A 24,547-nucleotide genomic window follows, 5' to 3' on the forward strand; every position below is an offset into this window, starting at 1 on the left:
TGCTGGAGGTAGAACACACACAAACACACACACACACACACACACACACATACACACACACACACACACACACTCACACACAAACGCCACAAACGCAACACGCAGACACATGACCCCAGTCTCTGGCTGCTGAGGCCACACTGCAAGTATCTGCACCTGATGGGAGAGGCAAACGGGTGGTAGGAGTAAGGAAAAGGGGGTGGCGAAGGGAAGGCATAGCAGGGTACAGGTGGGGGATGGTAAATTGCTAATTGTGGGAGTGTACAGGGATGATGTTGAGAGAGGGTAAGGCAGCTAGGTGCAGTTGGATGGTTACATGGAAGCAGGGGGAGGGGGGTGGTTAGCAGAAATGGATAGAGGTAAAAAGACTGTGTGTGTGTGGTGGAATAGAGGACTGTGTAGTGCTGGAATGAGAACAGGGAAGGGGCTAGAGGGTAAGGACAAAAACTAACAAAGGTTGAGGCCAGGAAGGTTATGGGAATGTAGGATATAATGCAGGGAGAGTTCCCTGATGGCCCAGATGGCACAGAGCATTCACAGGTAGCCCAGCCTTTGATGGGGTAGGTGCTGCTTGTCACTGGACTGGGGTAGGTGATGGTTGGAGGACAGGTCTTGCATCTATGTCTGTTACAGGTGTATGAGTCATGAGTCAATGGGTTAGGAGCAGGAGCTGAGTAGGGATGGACAAGGTTGTTGAGTAGGTGATTGAATACCACTGTGAGAGGATCGGAAGCATATTTCTGATTTCAGTGCACAGAGAAATACTGGGAATCCTTTCAAAACACTCAGAATCCCAAACCCCTCACCTGCTTGAGATGCAATGATGACAACTTCATGATCTGGATCAAGGGTGAGGACACACTATTCACATTCCTCCAGGACATCAAGACCTTCTCCCATATTCACTTCACCTGGTTCTACTCAACCCAACAAGCCATCTTCCACACTTTTGACCTCCACCTCAAAGACAGCTACATCAGTACCTCCATCCATATCAAACATACCAACCACCAGCAATACCTCCACTTTGACAGCTGCCACCCATTCCATACAACCTAGCTACCTGTAGTCATCGCATCTGTAGTGATTAGTGATCCCTCTCAAAGTACATGAAGGGTCTCACTGAGGCCTTCACAGACCATAACTACCCACCACTCCTCCCCAGGCTTGTACAAAAACAGATTTCCTGTGGCCTGGCATTCCCTATGTGACTCATAACCAACCAGGACTGGAGCAACTGAGTCACATTCTCTGCCAGGGTTTTGACTACCTCTCGTCATGCCCTTAAATGAGGAATGTTGTACCCACTACTCTTCCCACCCTTCCCACAGTGGTATTCTGCCACCTACCATCATACACAATAACCTCATCCATACCCTGCTCCCAACACGTTGCCTCATGGCTTGCTTAGATGCAAGACCTGTCCCATACATCTTCCCACCACCACCTACTCCAGTCTGGTCATAAGTATAACCTATCACATCAAAGGCAGGGCTACTTGTCAAACCAGTCATGTAGTCTACAACTAAGCTGTAACCACTTTGCTGCATTCTACATGGGCATGTCTGTCCACATGTGTGGCCACCGACGAACTGTGGCCAAAAAATAGCTGGACCACCCCATTGCTGAGCACACTGGCCAACACAATGTTCTTTATTTCAATGGTTGCTTCATAACCTGTGCCATCTGGACCATTCCCACCAACACCATCTTTTCTGAATTGTACAGGTGGGAACTCTCCCTGCAATATAGCCTATGTTCCCATAACCCTCCTGGCCTCAACTTCCATTAGCCTTTTGGCCTTGGCCTCTAGCCCCTTCCCTGTTCCCATTCCAGCTCTATACAGTCCTCTATTTCACCAACCCACACAAAGTCATTTTACCTCTCTCCTTTTCCACTAACCCCCCCCCCCCCCCCCCCCCGCCCCACCCTCCTCCATCTAACCTTCTGACTGTACCATCCCTCCACATCATCCCTGTATGCCCCCACAAGCAACACTTTACCATCCCCCACCACACCCTGCTATCCCTCCTCAACCCTGCCTCAACATCCACCTTACCCCCACCACCTGGTTAAGTCTCCCATCATACACAGCTGCTCTCAGTGGGGCCTCAGCAGCCAGAGACTGCAGTCACGTGTTTGTGTCTGATGGATCTCCAATGAAGATCTTGTTAGGAAAAGCTCATTTTCTGACAGTCTTTTCATGGTGCCTATCTTGACTGTCAGGGACAGCAAAGGACTTGGAAGAGCAGTTGAACGGAATGGACAGTGTCTTGAAAGGAGGATATAAGATGAACATCAACAAAAGCAAAAGTAGGATAATGGAATGTAGTCGAATTAAGTCGGGTGATGCTGAGGGAATTATATTAGGAAATGAGACACTTAAAGTAGTAAATGAATTTTGCTATTTGGGGAGCAAAGTAACTGATGATGGTCAAAGTAGAGAGGATATAAAATGTAGACTGGTAATGGCAAGGAAAGCGTTTCTGAAGAAGAGAAATTTGTTAACATTGAGTATAGATTTAAGTGTCAGGAAGGCGTTTCTGAAAGTATTTGTATGGAGTGTAGCCATGTATGGAAGTGAAACATGGATGATAAATAGTTTAGACAAGAAGAGAATAGAAGTTTCGAAATGTGGTGCTACAGAAGAATGATGAAGATTAGATGGGTAGATCACATACCTTATGAAGAGGTATTGAATAGAATTGGGGAGAGAGGACTTTGTGGCACAACTTGACCAGAAGGAGGGATCAGTTGGTAGGACATGTTCTGAGGCATCAAGGGATCACCAATTTAGTATTGGAGGGCAGCGTGGAGGGTAAAAATCATAGAGGGAGACCAAGGAATGAATACACTAAGAAGATTCAGAAGGATGTAGGCTGCAGTAGGTACTGGGAGATGATGAAGCTTGCACAGGATAGAGTAGCATGGAGAGCTGCATCAAACCACTCTCAGGACTGAGGACCACAACAACAACAACATCTCCACTATATGGCAAGAAGCAACTATCTTTTCATGATACTAATAACTTCAATACAGATGCACACTACATCTGACCGTTGTAGGAATCAGCTGACGCTGCAAGCAATGAGGATAATGGACAGCAGACATTACATGTGCAAACAAGTTCAGAATCTGGACTGGACAAGAAGTGTGCTGGGATAGCTGAAGTGGTTAACTCCGCCACTCACATAAAGATTGATATCCATGTTTGAGTACCAGTCTGGTACATTTTTTCAACTGTTGCTGCTGGTATTATTTCGTGCCAGATTGTGGGTGAGGTCTGAGATATCCTTATGTCGTATATGTTAGAGACCAGAAATGGAGCAAGTATGAATCTAAAGTGTGGGCTGAACACTTCACAAATCAACATGCCAATGGTACATCAGGCAGTTATAGGGGCTTCTTTTGTTCCCACTGTAGTTCCATGAGTATGAAAAGTATGAGAACTGTGGCACTGTAGTTACTTCATACTCATCACCTCATTCTCTCTTACTGAAGCATGCAGGAGTGTAAGGATAGTCATGATTTATTGTCAGTACAGAAGATGAGTACATGAGCTTGCTGCTATAAAGTAGCATACTCAGGGCAAAATTACTGATTGTTGGGTTCAGGTGGCCTTTAATGAAGCTGCATTTTGTGAAACTGTGGAGAGTGTAAGATTAACTGATGCAAAGCACACAGTTGCAAATGAGTTCTTTTAGAGGAAGAGTGATATCTCGAGTAAGTTTCATGCTATAGTCCACACTTCAGACTAGAAACAGAAAATTTCTTTTCTTGAATGAGATTTTCACGCTGCAGCGGAGTGTGCACTGATATGAAATTTCCTGGCAGATTGAAACTGTGTGTCAGACTGAGACTTGAACTTGGGACCATTGCCTTTCACAGACAAGTGCTCTACCATTTGAGCTACCCAAGGATGGCTCATGCCCCATCCATCATTTCTTGTTTATTCTTCCTCTGCCACAAGAAAACATATGTATTGCATCGAATGGAAACTGGGCACAAAGCAACATCACTATCATATCCTTGCAACAAAGAAGTGTGCTACTTCTACATTCTTTTGGTCATTGCAACTTGCCTTTATGGATTAACAATGTTTTCTAACTTATCATTAATTTCTGAAATTTATTTTAGTAATTAATCACCATTTAGAGATTACACTTCATCCTCCTGGTATTACTTGTCTGAAATAACATAATATAAATCTTTGTGAGCTACAAACTTAAACTGTTAGCTGTAAATCGCTTCCAGACCTGTTCAGCTACCACCTGATAAGAGTGAGTTTGGGCCCTTGATAATTAGGCTTGTGAAAAAAAAAGTTTCTAGGTTTAGATTTATTTTTCTGGAAACACCATCACAGTCACCAGAACTACAATGTTTTTAAACCTCCTAAGGAGCAGTATTTTTGAAACTAATGTCTGTTGGCAGAATCTGAACAAGTAAATCTAATGTATCTATATTTGGTTGTTTATTAGTTGGTGCATCATTTGCTGTCACTGTGAAGAAGTAATCACTGACTTTGGAGGACAATGATTTAAAAGTGTCACCATTTCTGCCACAAAAATTTTGTTGTTGTATTGTATCACATGGAGCACTATTTTTCTTCATTTATTATTAATTACTGTTCCAAATGTTGTTGCCCCATTCTTATAAAATATTATTTACTGGACACAGTGTGTGTTTTGCCTTTGTAATACCAGACAGGAGCATTTTATAATAACGGTGGTGCTGAAGTTTCAACTCTTGACTAAAATATAGAGCTGTCCTTTCCTAGTACATTATGCTTTAATCCCATCAGTCTCCCATATCTTTGTCATTTTTGCTCTGACTACCATTTTTTCTTCAAGGGGTGTTAACCTAGCATAAGACTACAAACAAAGCTTACTTTGATTTAATAAATGGAAAGTTAATTCTTGTGTAGGTACACATTTGGGTCTCAGTATTAAGACCATCATGAATTTTTGTACATAAAAAAATTTGATCAATATAAGAGCTGTTCCCAGCAAACATTTATATCAATTTAAATACTTTTGGATTAAAGGAGACTACTCACCGAAAAGCGGAAGCACCGAGTTGTCGTTAGGCACACAGAAAAGAAACAAAACTTAATAGCTCTCGGAGTTATCCTTTGATGGGCTAGAATGCAACACTCAACACACACACACACACACACACACACACACACACACACACACACACACACACACACACACACGTATAAACATGTCTATGCTTCTGCTTGGTGCCAGCTGAACTACGAGTGCCAATACTATTTTTCTGCAAGTGCAAATGGACTGGCTGAATGGGAGAAGTGTTGGGGGGGGGGGGGGGGGGTAGAGTGAGAAGGAGGCAGGGAGAGGGACTGGGGGTGGGTGGCTAGCAGCTTGACAGGTGACCTATTTATCGACTAGGAATGAGGGTAGGAGGAGTGGCAATTATATGGGACTGCACAACTGTAGTGGCTGGTGGGAAGTAGCACATGTTGAAGCTGATGTGGGGACATAAATTAGGATGGGTGACAGGATGGAGGAAAGGGAAATTGTTGGATGGAGGGTGCAGAGACAGTGGGTTACCTGAGACTGAGGCCAGGGTAGTTATGGAAGCAGAGGATGTGTTGTAAGTATAGCTTCATCTCTGTAGTTCAGAAAAGTTGGTGGTGGTGGAGAAGATACTGATGGCTCGGGTAGGGAAGCAGTCACTGAACTTTGTTCTTGGCAACAGTTAGGCAGTGGCCATTCATCCTGGTGGATGCTGGTTGGTAGTCATACCATTATAAAAGGCTGTTCAGTGTTTGTAGCTGAGTTGTTATTTGACATGACTGCTTTCACAGGTGGATCCGCCTCTATGGAGTAGGATAAGTCTGTGACAGGAAAGGAGTATGAGGAGCTGAGTGGGTGGATCTGACAGGTCTTGCGACTGGTTCTGCCACAGGGATGTGATCCCTGTGGTAAGGGCTCAGTGTGGGGGTTGCATAGGGATGGGCTAGGATGTTTTGTAGGTTGGGTGGGTGATGGAACACAACTTTTGGTTAGAGGAAAGGATGTTAGGTAGGATGTCCGTCATTTCAGGGTAGGATGAGATGGCACAGGGTGGCCAACTTTGTTCTTGACAACAGTTTGCTGGTGGCCATTCACCCTGGTGGACAGCTGGTTGGTAGTCATACCAACATAAAAAGCTGTGCAGTGTTTGCAGCTGAGTTGGTATAAGAAATGACTTCTTTCACAGATGGCCCTGCCTCTGATAGGGTAGGATAAATTTATGATAGGGCTGGAGTAAGATGTGTTGAATGGGTTTGCAGGACAGGTCTTGAAACTGGGTCTGCCACAGATACGATCCCTGTGGTAAGGGGTCGGTGTGGCAGTGGCATGGACTGGGATAGTGTGTAGGTTAGGTAGGTGATGGAATACAACTTTTGGTGGGATGGAAGAGATATTGGGTAAGATGTCTGTCATTTCAGGGCAGGATGAGAGATAATCAAAGTTCTAGGAAAGGGTATGGTTCTGTTGTTCCAGTCCAGGATGATATAGGGTGATGAGAGGGGGGGTTCTCCTTTGTAGCCCATTCTTGGGGATTGTGAGAGTTTTTGTGGGGGAGGGGGAGAGTGACGCTAAGGTGCAGAAAATCTGTTTTGGACTGGATCTCAAAGGTATTGCTTGTCTGTGAAGGTCTTTGTGAGGCATTCAATCCCACTCAGCAAGGCAGCTCTTGTCACCACAGATACATCGTCCATGGGTGGATAGGTTGTATGGGAAGCATACTTTGGTGTGTAAGGGAGAGTAGCTGTTAAAATACTGGTACTGTTGGTAGTTAGTGGGTATAATGTGGACAGGGGTGTGAATGGAGCCACCAGAGATGTGAAGGTCAATGTCCAGAAAGATAGTACATTGGGCAGAGGAGGAACAGGTAAAGTGGATTGGAGAAATGGTGTTGCAGTTGTGAAGGAATGTAGAGTGAACCTGAACCAGACTAAGGGCTGGGAGTTTTAGGAGCCTTGGAAGGTTTCCTCTAGATGGAGCTACTACACCATTCCTTTCACAAACTTATCCCACCCGATCAGAGACTGGGCCACCTGCAAAAGCAGCTATGTCATATACCAACTCTGCTGCAAACAGTGCACAGTATTTTTGCTGGTATGTATACCAACCAGCTGTCCACCAGGATGAATGGCCACAGCCAAACTGTTGTAAAGGATAAAGTTGACCACCCAGTGGCATTACATGCAGATCAGCACAGAATGCTCTGTTTCAATGCCTGCTTTATTACCTGAGCCATCTGGATCCTTTTCCCTACCACCAGCTTGTCTGAACTATGCAGGTGGGAAGTATCCTTACAATACATCCACCACTCCTGTAATGGCCCTGGCCTCAGTTTCAGGTAACCCACTGACCTCACACCATTCACCCAACAGTTTCCCCTTCCTCTGTCCCATCACCCCTCTTAATTCATGTCCCTCTGTCACCTTCAGCATCTGCCACTTCTTACCAGCTGCTACAGTTGTCCCAGCTTATATACCTGCTACAGTTGTACCAGCACATATGCCTGCCACCCCTCCCTCCCACATTGCTAGTTGGCAAATTGGCCACCTCCTCCTGAGTTGCTAGCCACCCAAACTCAGTCTTTTTCCTTGCCTCCCTCTCCCTCCACCCGCCATCCCCGAGACTACTGCCACCAGAATTAGTCAACCTGCCCAAAATATAGCCTTGGCACTGTTAGTTCAGCTGGCGCCATGTAGCGGCATAGGTGTGTGTGTGTGTGTGTGTGTGTGTGTGTGTGTGTGTGTGTATTTTACTATAGCTCATCGAAGGAAAACCAACGTAATGTGGCTATTGACAGTTCAATGCTTCTGCTTTTTGAGAGTGTTCTCCTTTAAAGTAAAAGTATTACATTCTACAAAAACTTTTCTACAACATTTTTTTATAAAAATTTTCATTTTACATCACCCCAATACATGTAAAGCTTATTTAAAGTAATAATTAGATACTATTCTTGAAATAAGGTGCCCTAATTGGTTTTCATTCAACAATGTACATGTTTTATCTTATATCTGGTTGTGTTACTAGTAGAAACTGATATTGTATATACATGCCTGTGTTACACAGCCATTAAGTTTGTCTTTGAAGAGCTTACTTCATTTTACACAGATGAGCCAAACTATTGTGGCTACTGCCCACTGCGAGATTTAACGCCACCTGGTGGCATTGCAGACCAAGATGTAGTAAGAAAAGTATTAATTGGAACAAAGACAAATGGGGAATCATTCTAGTGACAATATGAAGTGCGAAGTGCAAGTGGGGAAATCCATTCACATACGTAACTTTGCAAAGGGCAGATTATTATGACATGCCACACAGAAATGAACATCTCTAAAATGGAAAAGCTAGTTGGCAGTTCACAGGCTACTCTCATGAACAAGTAATGAATGAGAGTGAAATTACAAGTAGATGACTAGGTGTTAAACATCCGTGGCTCATCATAGAATGTGGAGGTCACAGGCTTTCCCATTTTGCAGAGTAGGACATGTGACAATCTGTTACATATCTGACAACAGAGTACATTGCTGGTGCTGGTATGGGTTTTTTGGAACACACCATTTAGTCCACATTATTGAACATGGGACTCTGTAGCAAACAACCCCTATGTTGATCCAATGACACTGTCAATTATGACTGCAAGACCTTCAAGATTGTATGTGGGTCAATGGAATGTTTTGCCTGGTCAGATGAACCATATTTTTTGTTACACCAGATTGACTGGTCATGTTGGATACACTGTCATGCAAGTGAACAGTTGCTTAAAACATGCACTGTGCCACAGACACAGAACAGCAAGAGGAAATATTATGCTATCAGGAAGATTCATTTGGGAGTCTACAGAACCTGTGGTAGTAACTGATGCACCAGGAGAACTGTGGATTATGAGACCATTATTGTGCTCCGTCTGCATCCCTTCATGCTTCATGCCGTCCCGAATGGCAATGGCATCTTACAGCAGGATAACTGTCCATGTGAAAAGGCCAGAGTTGTGTTACAATGATTTGAGGAACACGGTAGTGGACTCACGTTGATGTCTTGACCACTAAATTCATCTGACCTGAACCTGGGATGCCTTTGGCCACCACTTCTGCATCCACATACCAATGGTGTGTAATTTACAAGAATAGTGCAACCTGAGCATAGACTATTGGTGCCACATTCTCCTGAAAACCTACCAAGAACTTGTTGAATGCATGCTATGCATAAACATTGCTGTATGGCATTCCAAAGGTTGAACTGACTGTTAAGCAAGTGCTCACAATGCCCTGGTTCATCAGTGTGTATCCTTTAATATATTTAGTAATGTATGCATAAATCTCCTGAAAGTTTCACCTGGAGCACCCACTGGCAGTTTGAATTTTTTTATGTTTTTTATAGTAAATCTACCTTTCTTAAACTGGATGTTCATGTACATATGAATGTATGTATTGAAAAACAATGTCTTATTTCTCACTGATGTAACTCAATGTATACTGTCATGATATGAAATTTGTAAAAAAAAGACATGGTGGGTTCTTCTCTACCTGCCATTTGATTGATCTATCCATGTCTTCAACACTCATCCTTCCCACAGATACTGCCTCTTTTCATCTATGAAACAGAAATGCTTGACTCTGGAAGCTAGGAATCTTCTTGTTATTTACAGTTTGTTTCCATCAACTATATTAGGAGTTGTCTCTCATTAAAATACTTGACTAACTGTCTCCTATGACTCTGCATAAATTTAACAAAATTCTCAATGGAATGTTTCTTTTCGTTTAAAAACCTCTTACTAAGTCTATTTAGTTAGTATCTTAGAAATCAACCTCATTTCTCTCATTTTGATGTCTGGATAGTCTTTTTAGGTGTCTCTCCTTACAGATGAGCTGAACAGAATGGATGCTGGAATCTGAGCCGTAGGATACTACCATCAGAACATTCTCATTACCAAAATTTACTGTCTTGCACACTAGGAAAATCTGTGTGCTTAATTTATTCCATGTGGTATCCATGTGGCCCACCAAATTCAATGGTGATCTATATTGGTCCCAAAAATTTCAAAAGTCTATATTTTGCTAACAGAATATTTACTGGTTTCAAAAGGTCTGGTTTGGAATACTGTGGACACCATTTTAGTTCAATGTATTTTGATTTATTGGTCCCTAAAATTTCAAAAGTCTATATTTTGCTAATAGAATATTTACTGGTTTCAAAAGGTCTGGTTTGGAATACTGTGGATACCATTTTAGTTCAATGTATTTTGATTTAATTATTTATTTGCATTTTCCGCTATCTTCTCAAGTACCTCCTTTGACCATTCTCTACAAATAACTGATGTTTCATCAGCATGAGTGGTAACTTCCTAATTTGCATTTTGCATGCTGTCAAGCTCAAGAATAAACTTTAACATCTGATCCCTGATTCACCACTACACCTGAACCTTTTGCAATCAATGAGCTACTTCCATTGTTGTTGATCTCAACAGGTCATATATATCCATGAAAATATCTACTGTCATATAACACACCAACCATCAATGTCACCCAGTGTACATAAAGAAGTTCCTGTGTACACACTTGTCACCTATAGGCACCGTCTGCAGTGGAAGGGGGAAGTTAGCCACACACATCAGTAACCTTGACTGAGCATTTACAAACACACAATACCCTATTCAACTAGTCCAGAAATAGATTTCCTTTTGCCAGATGCTTGAGTGGCACCAACACATTCACTGCCCTTGTGAAGCCGTTACTATTACCCCTTCATCATCGGGTTAGACATTGAAAACTTAGCTTTGTCCTTTAGCGATGATTCAAGTTTCTCTATTCGAGTGAGGTGTTGTATTTTAAGATGTAAGACTCATATTCTGGAGGTCAGAGATTCTTATATAGCAATCCAGATGGCAAGCAATTGCTTTGTAAAGGACAAGGCTGATTTCCTTACCCATGTTTTGGCACTTTGAGCTATAGTTAGCCTCTAATGATCATGCTGTCAATAAGACACATAAACCCTAATATTCCCTTGACAAACTCAATGTGCACTGAAATGAATGTAAGTCAGTGCTTATCACCCACAGTTATACTCTGTCAACCACACAGCCTACACAATATCCTAATCTGTCCTTATACCAACCGTACTCCTAATTCTGCACCATGAGGGAAATTTTTTTGTAGATGAATCTTGGGTAAGATTGGTCGTATATTGCATCTGTCACCTTCTACCATAGTCCAGTCACAAGCATTTTGTATCCTATAAAAGAAGAAAGGTGTGGAGAAAAAAACTAACCAGCTGTCTGCCTGCATGAATAACTACTGCCAAACTGTGGCTAACCACAACTTGAACCCCCAGTGTAAACATGCTGTATGCCATAACAATGACTTCAATAACTGATTTAGTACCCCCCTCCCTACTGGCTCCACTCCCTCACCATATGGCAACAGCTTCAATGAATGATACAGGTTGTTACTGTCCTTCCAGTATGTTCCATCAGGCAATCATGCTGCCCTTGATATCTGCCTCCACTATGTCCTTCCTGTCCTATTTTCTGTCTGCCTCCCAATACCAGTTTCACATATCTCTTCGTTTCTCACTTTTGCTAAGTTAAAATTATTTTATACCCTTATCCTTATGGTTTCTTCTGAAGTCTACCTCTTTTTGCCCCAGTCCCAATTCTTTTATCAGGGTACTTGTGCAGAGTATTGTATTTATGGCAGCATATAGGTGCATACGCATATATATGCACATGGTCCATGATTCGACATTCCCATTCAGGTTTTCCATTATAATTTGAGAGTTGTGTCATGTTTAATTTACAGGTCTCATTCACATGAATCTTACACTCACTGTTCTTCCTGGTCCTTGCTGTACGATGCTTCATAAAAAGAAGGTTCCTTTGCAATACGGTTATGGTTGTATTCAAACATTTTCTTGAACTTAAAGGGGAATCCTGGTGTTTCTGATTCTTCCTCCTTCTCTGTTTCCTACAAGTACATAAAATAATGCTTTAATTAATTAGCTTCTCACTCACTTGTGAAGCAATAATAATGAAAAGATAACACTAAAAATAGAAGAATTTATGCATTGCTGCAAATACCATACCTAAAAGTGTGTTGATAGAAAGTAAAATAAAACAAAATAAAATCCACTGTCTTGGACAATGCAAAATTTTATTTTATATTTTTTACACTGATAATAAACCCTTTCATTCATTCCCTTGCCTATGAAAATGACACAAAAAACACCTTGCTTGAAAACACATTTCTGTGAGAATAACTAGTAAAAAAAAACTAAAATTTTTATAATGTTAAAATTAGTTACATTGCAGAAATGGACAGAAAGAAATGCAAATTATTGTAATGATGATATGTCAACAAGCAACAAAAGCCTTCAGTGAGAACCAAATTACTGTAGTATTGATTTCTAATGATGTAGGTGTTCTGTACTTAATTAATGCAAAAGATTATGTTGGTGTGAGAAGGGGTTCCCAGTAGTAGGTCTAACACTAGGAACAAAAATGGTCTCACTATCTCCAATTGCATCTTATTCTTGAACATAAAGTAGCAAAGCTTGCAGCCATAAAAATATTTGACAACTCCCCTTGTGATTTAAAGGTGCTTGCAGATGATGAAAGTTTAAAACAAACTGAAATCATTTCCGATAGGCAACTACGTCTATTTCAAGGTTAAATATTCTGAACAGATAATTTCTGTATGTGACTCAGCTACATTTGTTAAATTTTATTGTAGATTGCAATTAAAGAAAAATCAAATTATATAAATGGCCTTTATACAAACGTGTTTTCACAAAGAACATATATCTTTTTTGTAAATCTATTGACACATTCCACATCATATTGAGTTGTCACAAACATGACTCACTTAACATGCAAATAACAAACTTGTCTTGTCAGACTACACTGCCTGACAAAGAAAGTAAAGCAGACAGATGGCGAGGAGGAAATGAAATAAAACACCATATACTGACAGAGTGTGTGATGTTACTTCAGTTATCACAATATCTGAGTCACATTTACGAAGAACTTGACAGTATGAGCCCATTTATCAGTATGTGTTGCTCCCTATCTGGCCTGGATACATGAAGTGATTCCATCGGGAAGTGTCTTATAAAGATATTCTTCTTGTGAGGTAAGGTAGCCCATAATTGTCATAACTGGTCCTTGGTGTCTTGGGTAGGATACTGGCACTGTGAAGATGTTGATATCTAAGCTGATCTCATACATGATCTATTGGGGAAAGATCTGTGAATCTTGCTGGGCACAGGAGTATCTCAACACCACATAGTCAGTTCACAGAGACATGTACCATGTTTGGATGAGCATTTTACTTTGAAAAACAGCACCACAGTACCATCACATGAGAAGTCCATGACATACCATTATGCCATCAGAGTTATCTCAATCATTACCAGCCAAAACCTGTAGTCACATCCAAAGGCTCTTCACACCATGACGCCCAGAGTAAAACCCCTGTGCCACTCCAAAACAATGAAAGAGTGGGATGTCTCCTAAGGTCACCACTGCACTTACAGATGATGGTCGTCCAGAGTAGTGCAGAACTGTTATTCATCACTCAATACAATGTGATGTTATTCATGAACAGTCCATGCTTCCCAGTCATGGCACCATTGCAAATCCAGCCATTTGTGTTGTGATTTTAATGGCAGCCTACGCATGGAGCATTAATCCTCTAAACATCTACTTCTAACCTCTGACCAAAGGTGCAGGATGAGACACAGTGTTACAGGGAGTCCAATAGTTATTCTTGGATGGCAGGCACAGATGTGAAGAGGTTACCAACGTCCTTGGTGTACAATATGCCAATCCTTCCTTGTGGTAGTCAGATGTGGTCGACCAGAACCTAGATTATGAGTATACCTGCCCTCACTTTCCCATGCAGTCAAATCTGGATACTGCAAGATTTGAACAATCTGACCAAATGGTGGTGGTGGTGGTTAGTGTTTAACGTCCCGTCGACAATGAGGTCATTAGAGACAGAGCGCAAGCTCGGGTTAGGGAAGGATTGGGAAGGAAATTAGCCATGCCCTTTCAAAGGAACCATCCCGGCATTTGCCTGAAACGATTTAGGGAAATCACGGAAAAGCTAAATCAGGATGGCTGGAGAGGGGATTGAACCGTCGTCCTCCCGAATGCGAGTCCAGTGTGCTAACCACTGCGCCACCTCGCTCGGTAACCAAATGGAGACCCACTATGAGGCCTCTTTCAAACTCTAGGTGCTCACACAAGAACACAGCATCTCCATGTCTCTCACAGAGATACTTAATATCAGATGCCATTCACACACCTTATATACCCTACCAGGCCTGGTAACAAAATTAAACATGAACAATAGCAGTGTACTCTGGTGGCTGTTCCACTTGTCACAGAGAGCTTCAGCTATCATTTACATGTCCATCAATGGTGTGTATGTGTATGAACTTACACTGACATTTGACCAGGTCTTCTAGGTGTGTCCCTTTTTTGTCAGGCAGTGTATATTCAAATAGGAGCAATTCCTGATAAAAGTTTGAAGTCTCTGGCCAGTTGGCTGTACAAAAAACATCATTAATATTATGTATACCATTAACAGTAGGTGAACAGGAATGTATTTTTGTGGGAACTAAAAAATGGTATTACATTAATGTGGTGACATGCACAAAAGTACAATAAAATAGTCAGTAGATGAATGAATAAACAACGTTAATATACTAGTGGTGGAAAGTGCAGGATAGAAAACAAACACTACAAGGAGTAAACGTAACCACTCACCACAAAGTTGAGTCATTGAGACGTAGATAGGCACATAAACAATGCTAAAAATATAGTTAAGCTTTAGAATATTGTTCTTTTCTGGACCAAAGAGACTAACTGTCTCTCTCTCTCTTGTTCCGGAGCTGTAGCCCCACTAGAGTGAGAGGTTATGTTGAATGGAGTAGGTGGCAGAGACACATGGGAAAGGAAGAGAAAAGGGAGGTGTGAAGGGAAGCAAAGGTAACATCTAAAGGAGGGAGAAGCAGCGAGGGAATGGAATAGAAATGTGGCAGCAGTGAGCATGCCTCATTATAGGCAGGAGAATGCAGCACCTGATGAAACACTAAACACAGAAACAATGCAGGTTAATATTTAGTGTTTCGTCATTACATACAAACTTGGATTGAGGGAGAATGGGGTGGGAATTTGACAATTTTCTTTTCAATGAAACCATCCTACCTTTTTCCTTAAGGGAAACCACAGCAAACTTAACATTGCATGGCTGGATGGGGATTTCAATTGCTGTCATCCTGAATGTGAGATAATACAGGAGGCACAATTTAGGTTAGGAGCAGAGAAGGTGGGAGTGGGGGTGGGGTGGCTAGTTATTTAGAAATCACAGTGGTAGAAACTGGAACAGAACATTTAAGTTTTATGAAGTTGAAGAAAAAAAAAGTTTAGGAAAAAAGCAAATGGCATTGTCAGATTAGCGATGTATATTGAAAACTGTTAATCAATATAGTTAAGTGATATTTTTTGAGCTCCAGTGAATATACTACTTTGCAGCAGTTATAGGTGGAGGCAGACTACAGAGAGAACAGGGTGAATAGAGATTAATGGTTTGATGAATCTGTTGTGAGATCATTTATGTAGATTAAGAACAAGAGAAACTACAGTACTGAACTCCATGGGATTTCACATTTTAGGCACCTCCTTCCAGTGTTTCATTGAATATCTGTAATGCAGTTTTCCAAAGTGACCCCCTGCCTTCTATTCTGAAAGTGAGACACCATCCTTACAGAGTGATGCCATCATTGGCCCAACATTTTAGTTTATGAGGTAGAGTGCTCTGATCCAGACCATTGAAAGTTGCAGAACACAACAGGATAGTTTTTGTTCTTCAATTCTACCAAGATTTCATCTCTGAGATCTTATAGGGCTTTCACTGTAGATAATCAAATGCAAAAGGTGTATAAGAGGAATTTAGCTAGTTGTACTGCGAAAAAATAAGTGACTATTCTATTGCACTCAATTTATTTGTTTCTCTCTCTTTCTCTCCCCTTTTCCTTTCATTACTACATATTTATATCATTTGTATAAAAAAAAAATACCTCACTGCTTCACCGCATACAAAGGTATTTCAAGAGCAGATCTATTATGAAAGTAGAAACTTTTTAACCCCCATTAAGGACACCATTATAGCTAGAACTGCTATTAAATTTTTATGGGCACAAGTTTTATTACTTTTTAGGGACAACATGATTTTTATATTTTCGTTATGAGTTGTATTTTTGAAATGATGTCTGTTTGTGGAGAAACATGCATTTTTAAATAAATTTAACACATTTTTATTTTGCTGTTTATTAGTGGGTGCGATGTTGGTACCACTATTAAGGTTGCCATTTAAATGAGAATTAATTGATTTTATACATTAAAATTTTTGCTATTACCTGGGATCTCAGTAGCATGTACGCCACTTTTTTCCTTACTTTATCCAAACTGTTCATCTAAATTACTTACTTCAATCATATTTTTGAACATAAAGCATACTTTTTATTGTAACATTCCAAAGGTTTTACAGTACTTGTGGAGTAATGAAGTTTTAACTCAACAATAACAAAGTGCTACCTGAATTAGGCAGATGGTTTCCTTCATGCCACAAGATACTTTTTCTCATATCCTGGCCTGTTTTTGTCCCTACTTGCATTTCATTTTATCCTTGTACTATTTTAGAGGAAAATTATGTATAAGACAGTGAAAAAATTGTGATAAAATCTCTTCCCAGCAGTTTGCTAACTACTATGATCAAGTTTCTGCTATATGATGTTTCTTATATGATCCAAGCTTAACTGGCTGCACAATTTTATCATTGCAGTTTGACCATCATGATTAGATAAACCTTTTATTAACAATTTTACATTATAATTGTTTTAAGAAATTTGGTCTAAGAATAAGATTTAATGGTGCTATGATCTTCAATCCTCAATAAACATTTTACTATGTGAATTGATCCAAAGCTTAATGTCAATAAAACTTAGTGTCCTTGATAAATAGTAATCCACAGAAACACAGTGTTAAAGTCTTCACAGATATTGAACATTCACTTAAGTCTACATAACCTAATTAACATTCTCTCTCTGTGTTTGATGAAACTTAATATTTTTTCTATATACTGCCTGTGATACATCAGTCCACCAAGCTTACGTGTTTCCAGCATCATTGTTATGGCACAGCATTCAAAGACCGGTTAAGCACAGTGCCCACTAAGTTGTAGATCCTGATATGCAACACTAATTTTCTTTCAGTGTGGTTCTATCACATATTATCTTGTTGTGGTTACTTGACAGGATCATTCAGTGCAGAAGGCAATCTATAAATTTCTATTGTAGTCTTCTTGTGAAAACTGTTTATTTGTCAATATTGATATGTTAACACAATTACTGGATTACTAGTTCTGGCAATATGCATTGCATTCAGATCCATAAAACTGGGCAGTGGTAGTTACATCATACAGTGCTTAAACCACAGTCTGATGACTCTGTGGCAGCCATGAAGAGGCAAGATGTCACACCTAGCTGTCTTGTTCAAGCCATTTGTACTCCAAGTTGTACATACATTATCAAAGCACACCAGGCATGTCACCGTAATGCTTCGACTTCCTTCTGCATATTGTACAGTCCTAATCTGACAGGGTGGTTTAAGCATTATATGATGTAACTACAATTGCCCAGTTTTATGGATCTGAAGATGGCAATACATATTGCTGAACATAGTGAACAAGACAAATAATTGGCTTCAACAAGACAAATTGCTGAACATAGTGAACCAGACAAATAATTGGCTTCAACAAGACAACTGCAGTACATATTACCTTGTACCGCTCTAACTATATCTGCTCAATGTCAGTATCAATGCCTGGGAGAGCTATGTGCTGACCACATGCCCCTCCCTATCCACATCCATTGAGACCTATGGGCTGACAATGACACGGTGGTCTGTCGATACCATTGGGCAGGGCTTCAAGGCCTTTTAGGATGAAGTTTAGCATTTTTTAATGTCAGTATCAAATATTACTGCTAGGATGTCATGAGCTGCAGTATGTGATCACAAACATTTGTTTCTTGTCAGGCACTATGAAATTTATGTCAGTTTGATACCAGAAAATGTACTACACAAGACATTTCCAATTGTTGACATTTGGTGATTAATGTACTGTTATGTTTGTCATCACACTGAATTTTATTTTTATTTTTTTGTTGACACTATTATTTTTATGCTACCACAGCTTGAATAGTGCCTTCACATTTTTATAATAGTTAGATTGAGTGAGGTGGCAAAGCGATTAGCACATTGGACTCGCACTTGGGAGGATGGTGGTTCAAAACCACGTCTGGCCATCCTGAATTAGATTTTCTGTGATTTACCTAAATCACTTCAGGCAAGTGCTGGAATGGTTCCTTCAAAAGGGCACGGCCAACTACCTTCCCCATCTTTCCCTAACTAGATGAGACTGATGAACTCACTATTTGGTCTCCACTCCACCAACCAATCAATCCTAATAGTTAGTATTTAAATGTTTTAGGTTGTTCATACATGCATTACTTTTCACGAGGGCTAACAAAAAATCAACATGAATATTGAAACAATCTGGCAAACAGTTTTGTGCTGACATTATACCTCTTTACATATGTTGTTGTTTGTTGTGGTCTTCAGTCCTGAGACTTGTTTGATGCAGCTCTCCATGCTACTCTATCCTGTGCAAACTTCTTCATCTCACTCGCGTATTTTCACAGTAATCACGTAAAGTTCGTTTTGTTTACATATCGCGGCCAGGCCGAACTTTTGAGTTTTCAGATTAAACTTCATACCGCAATCTTAAGTGCATTTACTAATAGTTTAGTGTGCTAAATACGTTTGCTGCCCCTTTATATCTGTAGAGTATCGTCATCTCTTAAGTAATTTCCAGTAAAAAACTTCTGAACCACTGTTTACATAGTCGCGAGTAGGCCTAATTTTTCGTACACGTATTTTCATTGTTTTCCGGTAACTTAATTGTCTTTCTGTCACTAAAATAGATTTGTACCATGAGTGTAAAGTGCCTGACGTGCCGTAGGATCATTAGCTCCAGGGTCTGGTGTGATGGATGTAGTAACATTTTTCATTGGGGCGACTGTAGTGGCGTGGGAATTGGGAAAATGAGCGAGACTCATCAGTGGTTCTGTAGGCTATGCAGTAGAGATAGGAAGATTGTGGAACAGGAGGGGAAAATTGCTGCCCTTCAGGCTGAGTTAGATGAGGCTAGGCGAGAACTGGGCAGGTTAAGGGGGGAGAAGGATAAACAGGGGTGGGAAGTGGCAACAGGCATGAGGAACAGGCCAAGAAATTCTTCTGACAGCTTTGTTATTAATGTACAAAATAGGTTTGACCTGTTGCCTCAGTCAGAAACTGATGATCCTCTCACAGAAGTAGATGTAGACAGGGCTCAACAAGCTTTCAGCAGCAAATTGATTAAGAATGTAAGGAAGTCTGCAAAGAGAAAGAAAGTCTTGTTGCTAGGTAGTTCGCATGCTAGGGGTGTGGGCCAACTTCTGCAGGATGAATTAGGGCTGGATTACCAGGTCACAAGTTTTTTCAAACCTAGTGCTGAACTTGGGCAGGTTACAGAGGATTTAGGTTCACTATGTAAAGGTTTTACTAAGGAAGACACCGTGGTTATTGTGGGTGGGCCGGGCAACAGTATTGACAGAGATCCGGGGTACAGCATAAAGTGTGACCTGGCAAAGATTGCATCGGCATCGAATCATACCAGTGTTGGGTTTGTGTCGGTTCAGGAGCGCCACGACCGACCTCATTTGACCTCTTCTGTCAGGAGAGTCAATTTGGAGTTGGAACGGCTACTTGGATCTGGTGCAGGGTCACACATTGGTGTGGTTCCTGTTGATTCACTCTGTAGGTGGGACTATACTAGACATGGCCTACACCTCAACAGGAAAGGGAAGGGTAAACTGGCTGGGCTGATAGCAGGAAATTTAAAGGGGGGAGGAACTACATCTCATGGTGGAAACTCTTTTTTAGTGTAAGATCAGTGTCCAGTGGGAAACTCAGCCAGGCAAGTACTAAAGATGTTAAAAAAGTTCAAGATACTCACAAAAAAAAGTGAAAAATAATGTTAGTATATTTCATCAAAATATTGGGGGATTGAAGAATAAAAGTACTAAAGACGTTAAAAAAGTTCAAGATACTCACAAAAGTAAAGTGAAAAATACTGTTAGTATATTTCATCAAAATATTGGGGGATTGAAGAATAAAATTGATGAGTTTCTGCTTTGTTTAGAAGATATAGAAACCAAGAATGTAATAGATATACTATGCCTGTCTGAGCATCACATTGTCACTGATATGCAAAAGGTTAGCATCAATGGGTACAAATTAGCTGCACATGTAAGTAGAGATAATATGATGAGAGGAGGAGTTGCCATATATGTCAAAAGCTTCCACAGTGCAAAAAAATTTAGAAACTAAAAAATTTTGTGTAGAGCAACATATGGAAGCATTTCCACTGAACTTAAACTAAATGATGGCACTTTCATAATTTTAACAGTGTATAGGTCCCCCTCAGGGAATTTCCAGCTATTTCTAGAAAACTTGGATGCTTTGTTGTGCTATCTGTCAGACAGGGGGAAGCAAATTATCATTTGTGGGGATTTCAATGTTGATTCCCTGAAAGAGTGTAATAGGAAGAATGACCTTTTAGTATTACTCAGTTCTTTCAATTTGAGCTCCGTCATTGATTTTCCTACTCGGATAACAAAGAACAGCAGTACATTGATAGATAACTTTTTTATAGACCAAGATAAGTTTAAGGACATAAATGCTTATCCTGTTGAGAATGGTCTTTCAGATCAAAGTGCACAGCTTGTTACAGTACATGACATAGCTCCATGCAGTATAATAAATCAGACTTTCAAAGCAGTGCGTTCAACTAACAATATAAATATTGCAAACTTTAGGGAAAGCCTACAGCAGCTAGAATGGGATGAAGTGTATAAGGAACCCGATGCAAACTTGAAATATAACTTATTTCACAACACATTTTTAAGGGTATTTGAAAATTGTTTTCCCAAGAAAATAGTTAAACATAATTCCAAGAAAACATATAAAAAACCTTGGATAACTAAAGGAATAAGAATATCTTGCAACCGCAAAAGAGAACTGTATCTAACAGCAAGAGGGAGTACTGACCCCGAAATTGTTCAATATTATAAAAACTATTGTGCGGTACTAAGAAAACTTATTAAAAAGTCCAGAAGCATGTGTATCATGTCTGAGATCAGTAACTCTGATAATAAAATTAAAGCAATTTGGAATATTATTGAAAGGGAAACAGGGCAACCAAGAGCACAGGAAGACTTTAGTGCAATAAAACTGAATGACAAGTGCACTAACAAACAATCAGAAATTGAAAATATTTTGAATAATCATTTTTTAAATGTTGTGGAGAAAATAGGATCTAGATCTTCACTAGAAGAGGCAAGGCTATTAATAGAAGAGGCCATACCTGCGCAGTTTGAAACAACTGTAATTCCACCAACCTCTCCCTCTGAAATCAGTAAAATAATAAACTCACTGAAAAGTAAAAGCTCTTACGGAATCGATGGCATTTCCAGCAAAGTACTTAAAGCTTGTTCCCCACAGATAAGTAGGATTCTCAGCCACGTATGTAATAGCTCTTTGGAGCAGGGTGTTTTCCCTGATAGACTGAAATATGCCATTGTAAAACCATTGCATAAAAAGGGGGATACGTCGGATGTCAACAACTACCGCCCAATCTCTCTTCTGACAGCTCTATCAAAAATTTTTGAGAAAGTAATGTATTCAGGAGTAGCCTCCCATATTTGTAAAAATAAAGTACTAACAAAATGTCAGTTTGGTTTTCAGAAAGGCTTTTCAACAGAAAATGCTATATATGCTTTCACTGATCAAATATTAAATGCTCTGAATAACCGGACATCACCCATTGGTATTTTTTGTCATCTCTCAAAGGCCTTTGATTGTGTAAATCATGGAATTCTTTTAGATAAGCTAAATCATTATGGTTTGAGTGGGGCAGTGCACAAATGGTTTAATTCATACTTAACTGGAAGAATGCAGAAAGTTGAAATAAGTGGTTTGTGTAATGTTAAAACAACAGCTGATTCCTCAAACTGGGGTGCTATCAAGCACGGGGTCCCACAGGGTTCGGTCTTAGGTCCTTTACTGTTCTTGATGTACATTAATGACTTACCATTCCACATTGATGAAGATGCAAAGTTAGTTCTTTTTGCTGATGATACAAGTATAGTAATAACATCCAAAAACCAAGAACTAAGTGATGTAATTGTAAATGATGTTTTTCACAAAATTATTAAGTGGTTCTCAGCAAACGGACTCTCTTTAAATTTTGATAAAACACAATATATACAGTTCCGTACAGTAAATGGCACAACTCCAGTCATAAATATAGAATTTGAACAGAAGTCTGTAGCTAAGGTAGAATTTTCAAAATTTTTAGGTGTGTCCATTGATGAGAGGTTAAACTGGAAGCAACACATTGATGGTCTGCTGAAACGTCTGAGTTCAGCTACGTATGCTATTAGGGTTATTGCAAATTTTGGTGATAAGAATCTCAGTAAATTAGCTTACTATGCCTACTTTCATTCACTGATTTCGTATGGCATCATATTCTGGGGTAATTCATCGTTGAGTAGAAAAGTATTCATTGCACAAAAACGTGTAATCAGAATAATTGCTGGAGCCCACCCACGGTCATCCTGCAGACATCTATTTAAGGATCTAGGGATCCTCACAGAAACCTCACAGTATATATATTCCCTTATGAAATTTGTTGATAATAATCCAACCCAATTCAAAAGTAATAGCAGTGTGCATACCTATAACACCAGGAGAAAGGATGATCTTCACTATGCAGGGTTAAATCTGACTTTGGCACAGAAAGGGGTAAATTATGCTGCCACAAAAGTCTTTGGGCACCTACCAAACAGCATCAAAAGCCTGACAGATAGCCAACTAACATTTAAAAATAAATTAAAAGAATTTCTAGATGACAACTCCTTCTACTCATTGGCTGAATTTTTAGATATAAACTAAGTAAAAAAAAAAAAAAAAAAAAAAAAAAAAAAAAAAAAAAAAAAAACCCTTAATCATTAGTGTCTTGCAATATTTTGTGTCATGTAATTTCTTGTACAGACATCTTTTATTAACCTGACACGTTCCACACCATTACGAAGTGTCGTATTCATGATCTATGGAACAAGTATTAATCTAATCTAATCTAATCTAATCTACTGCAACCTACATCCTTCGGAATCTGCTTAGTATATTCATCTCTTGGTCTCCCTCTATGATTTTTACCCTCCACGCTGCCCTCCAGTACTAAATTGGTGATCCCTTGATGCCTCAGAACATGTCCTACCAACCGATCCCTTCTTCTTGTCAAGTTGTGCCACAAACTCCTCTTCTCCCCAATTCTATTCAATACCTCCTCACGAGTTACGTGATCTACCCATGTAATCTTTAGCATTCTTCTGTAGCACCACATTTCGAAAGCTTCTGTTCTCTTATTGTCCAAACTATTTATCATCCACGTTTCACTTCCATACAGGGCTACACTTCATACAAATACTTTCAGAAATGCGTTCCTGACACTTAAATCTATACTCGACGTTAACAAATTTTTCTTCTTCAGAAATGCTTTCCTTCCATTGCCAGTCTACATTTTATATCCTCTCTACTTTGACCATTGCCAGTTATTTTGCTCCCCAAATAGCAAAACTCCTTTACTACTTTAAGTGTCTCATTTCCTAATCTAATTCCCTCAGCATCACCCGACTTAATTCGACTACATTCCATTATCCTCATTTTGCTTTTGTTGATATTCCTCTTATATCCCCCTTTCAAGACACTGTCCATTCTGTTCAACTGCTCTTCTAAGTCCTTTGCTGTCTCTGACATAATTACAAAGTCATCGGCGAACCTCAAAGTTTTTATTTCTTTTCCATGGATTTTAATATTTACTCAGAATTTTTCTTTTGTTTCCTTTACTGCTTGCTCAATATACATATTGAATAGCATCAGGGAGAGGCTACAACCCTGTCTCACTCCCTTCCCAACCACTGCTTCCCTTTCATTTCCATCGACTCTCATGACTGCCATCTGGTTTTTGTACAAATTGTAAATAGCTTTTCGTTCCCTGTATTTTACCCCTGCCACCTTCAGAATTTGAAAGAGAGTATTCTAGCCAACATTGTCAAAAGTGTTCTCTAAGTCTACAAATGCTAGAAACATAGGTTTGCCTTTCGTTAATCTATCTTCTAATATAAGTTGCAGAGTCAGTATTGCCTCACATGTTCCAACATTTCTATGGAGTCCAAACTAATCTTCCCTGAGGTCGGCTTCTACCAGCTTTTCCATTCGTCTGTAAAGAATTCGTGTTAGTATTTTGCAGCTGTAGCTTATTAAACTGTTAGTTTGGTAATTTTCACATCTG

General features: G+C 39.9%; 1 protein-coding gene across 1 annotated transcript in view; it reads right to left on the reverse strand.

Annotated features, from left to right (window-relative positions):
* LOC126335783 (anoctamin-4-like) overlaps positions 1–24,547 on the reverse strand; it is a 274,203-nt gene that overhangs the window by 114,042 nt on the left and 135,614 nt on the right. The window contains exon 7 of the mRNA XM_049999245.1: positions 11,859–11,995. Coding sequence (XP_049855202.1) covers positions 11,859–11,995 — 137 coding nt within the window. The remainder of the gene's footprint in view (positions 1–11,858; positions 11,996–24,547) is intronic.

Source organism: Schistocerca gregaria, chromosome 2 (assembly GCF_023897955.1).
Source record: "Schistocerca gregaria isolate iqSchGreg1 chromosome 2, iqSchGreg1.2, whole genome shotgun sequence".
NCBI classification, from domain to species: domain Eukaryota; kingdom Metazoa; phylum Arthropoda; class Insecta; order Orthoptera; family Acrididae; genus Schistocerca; species Schistocerca gregaria.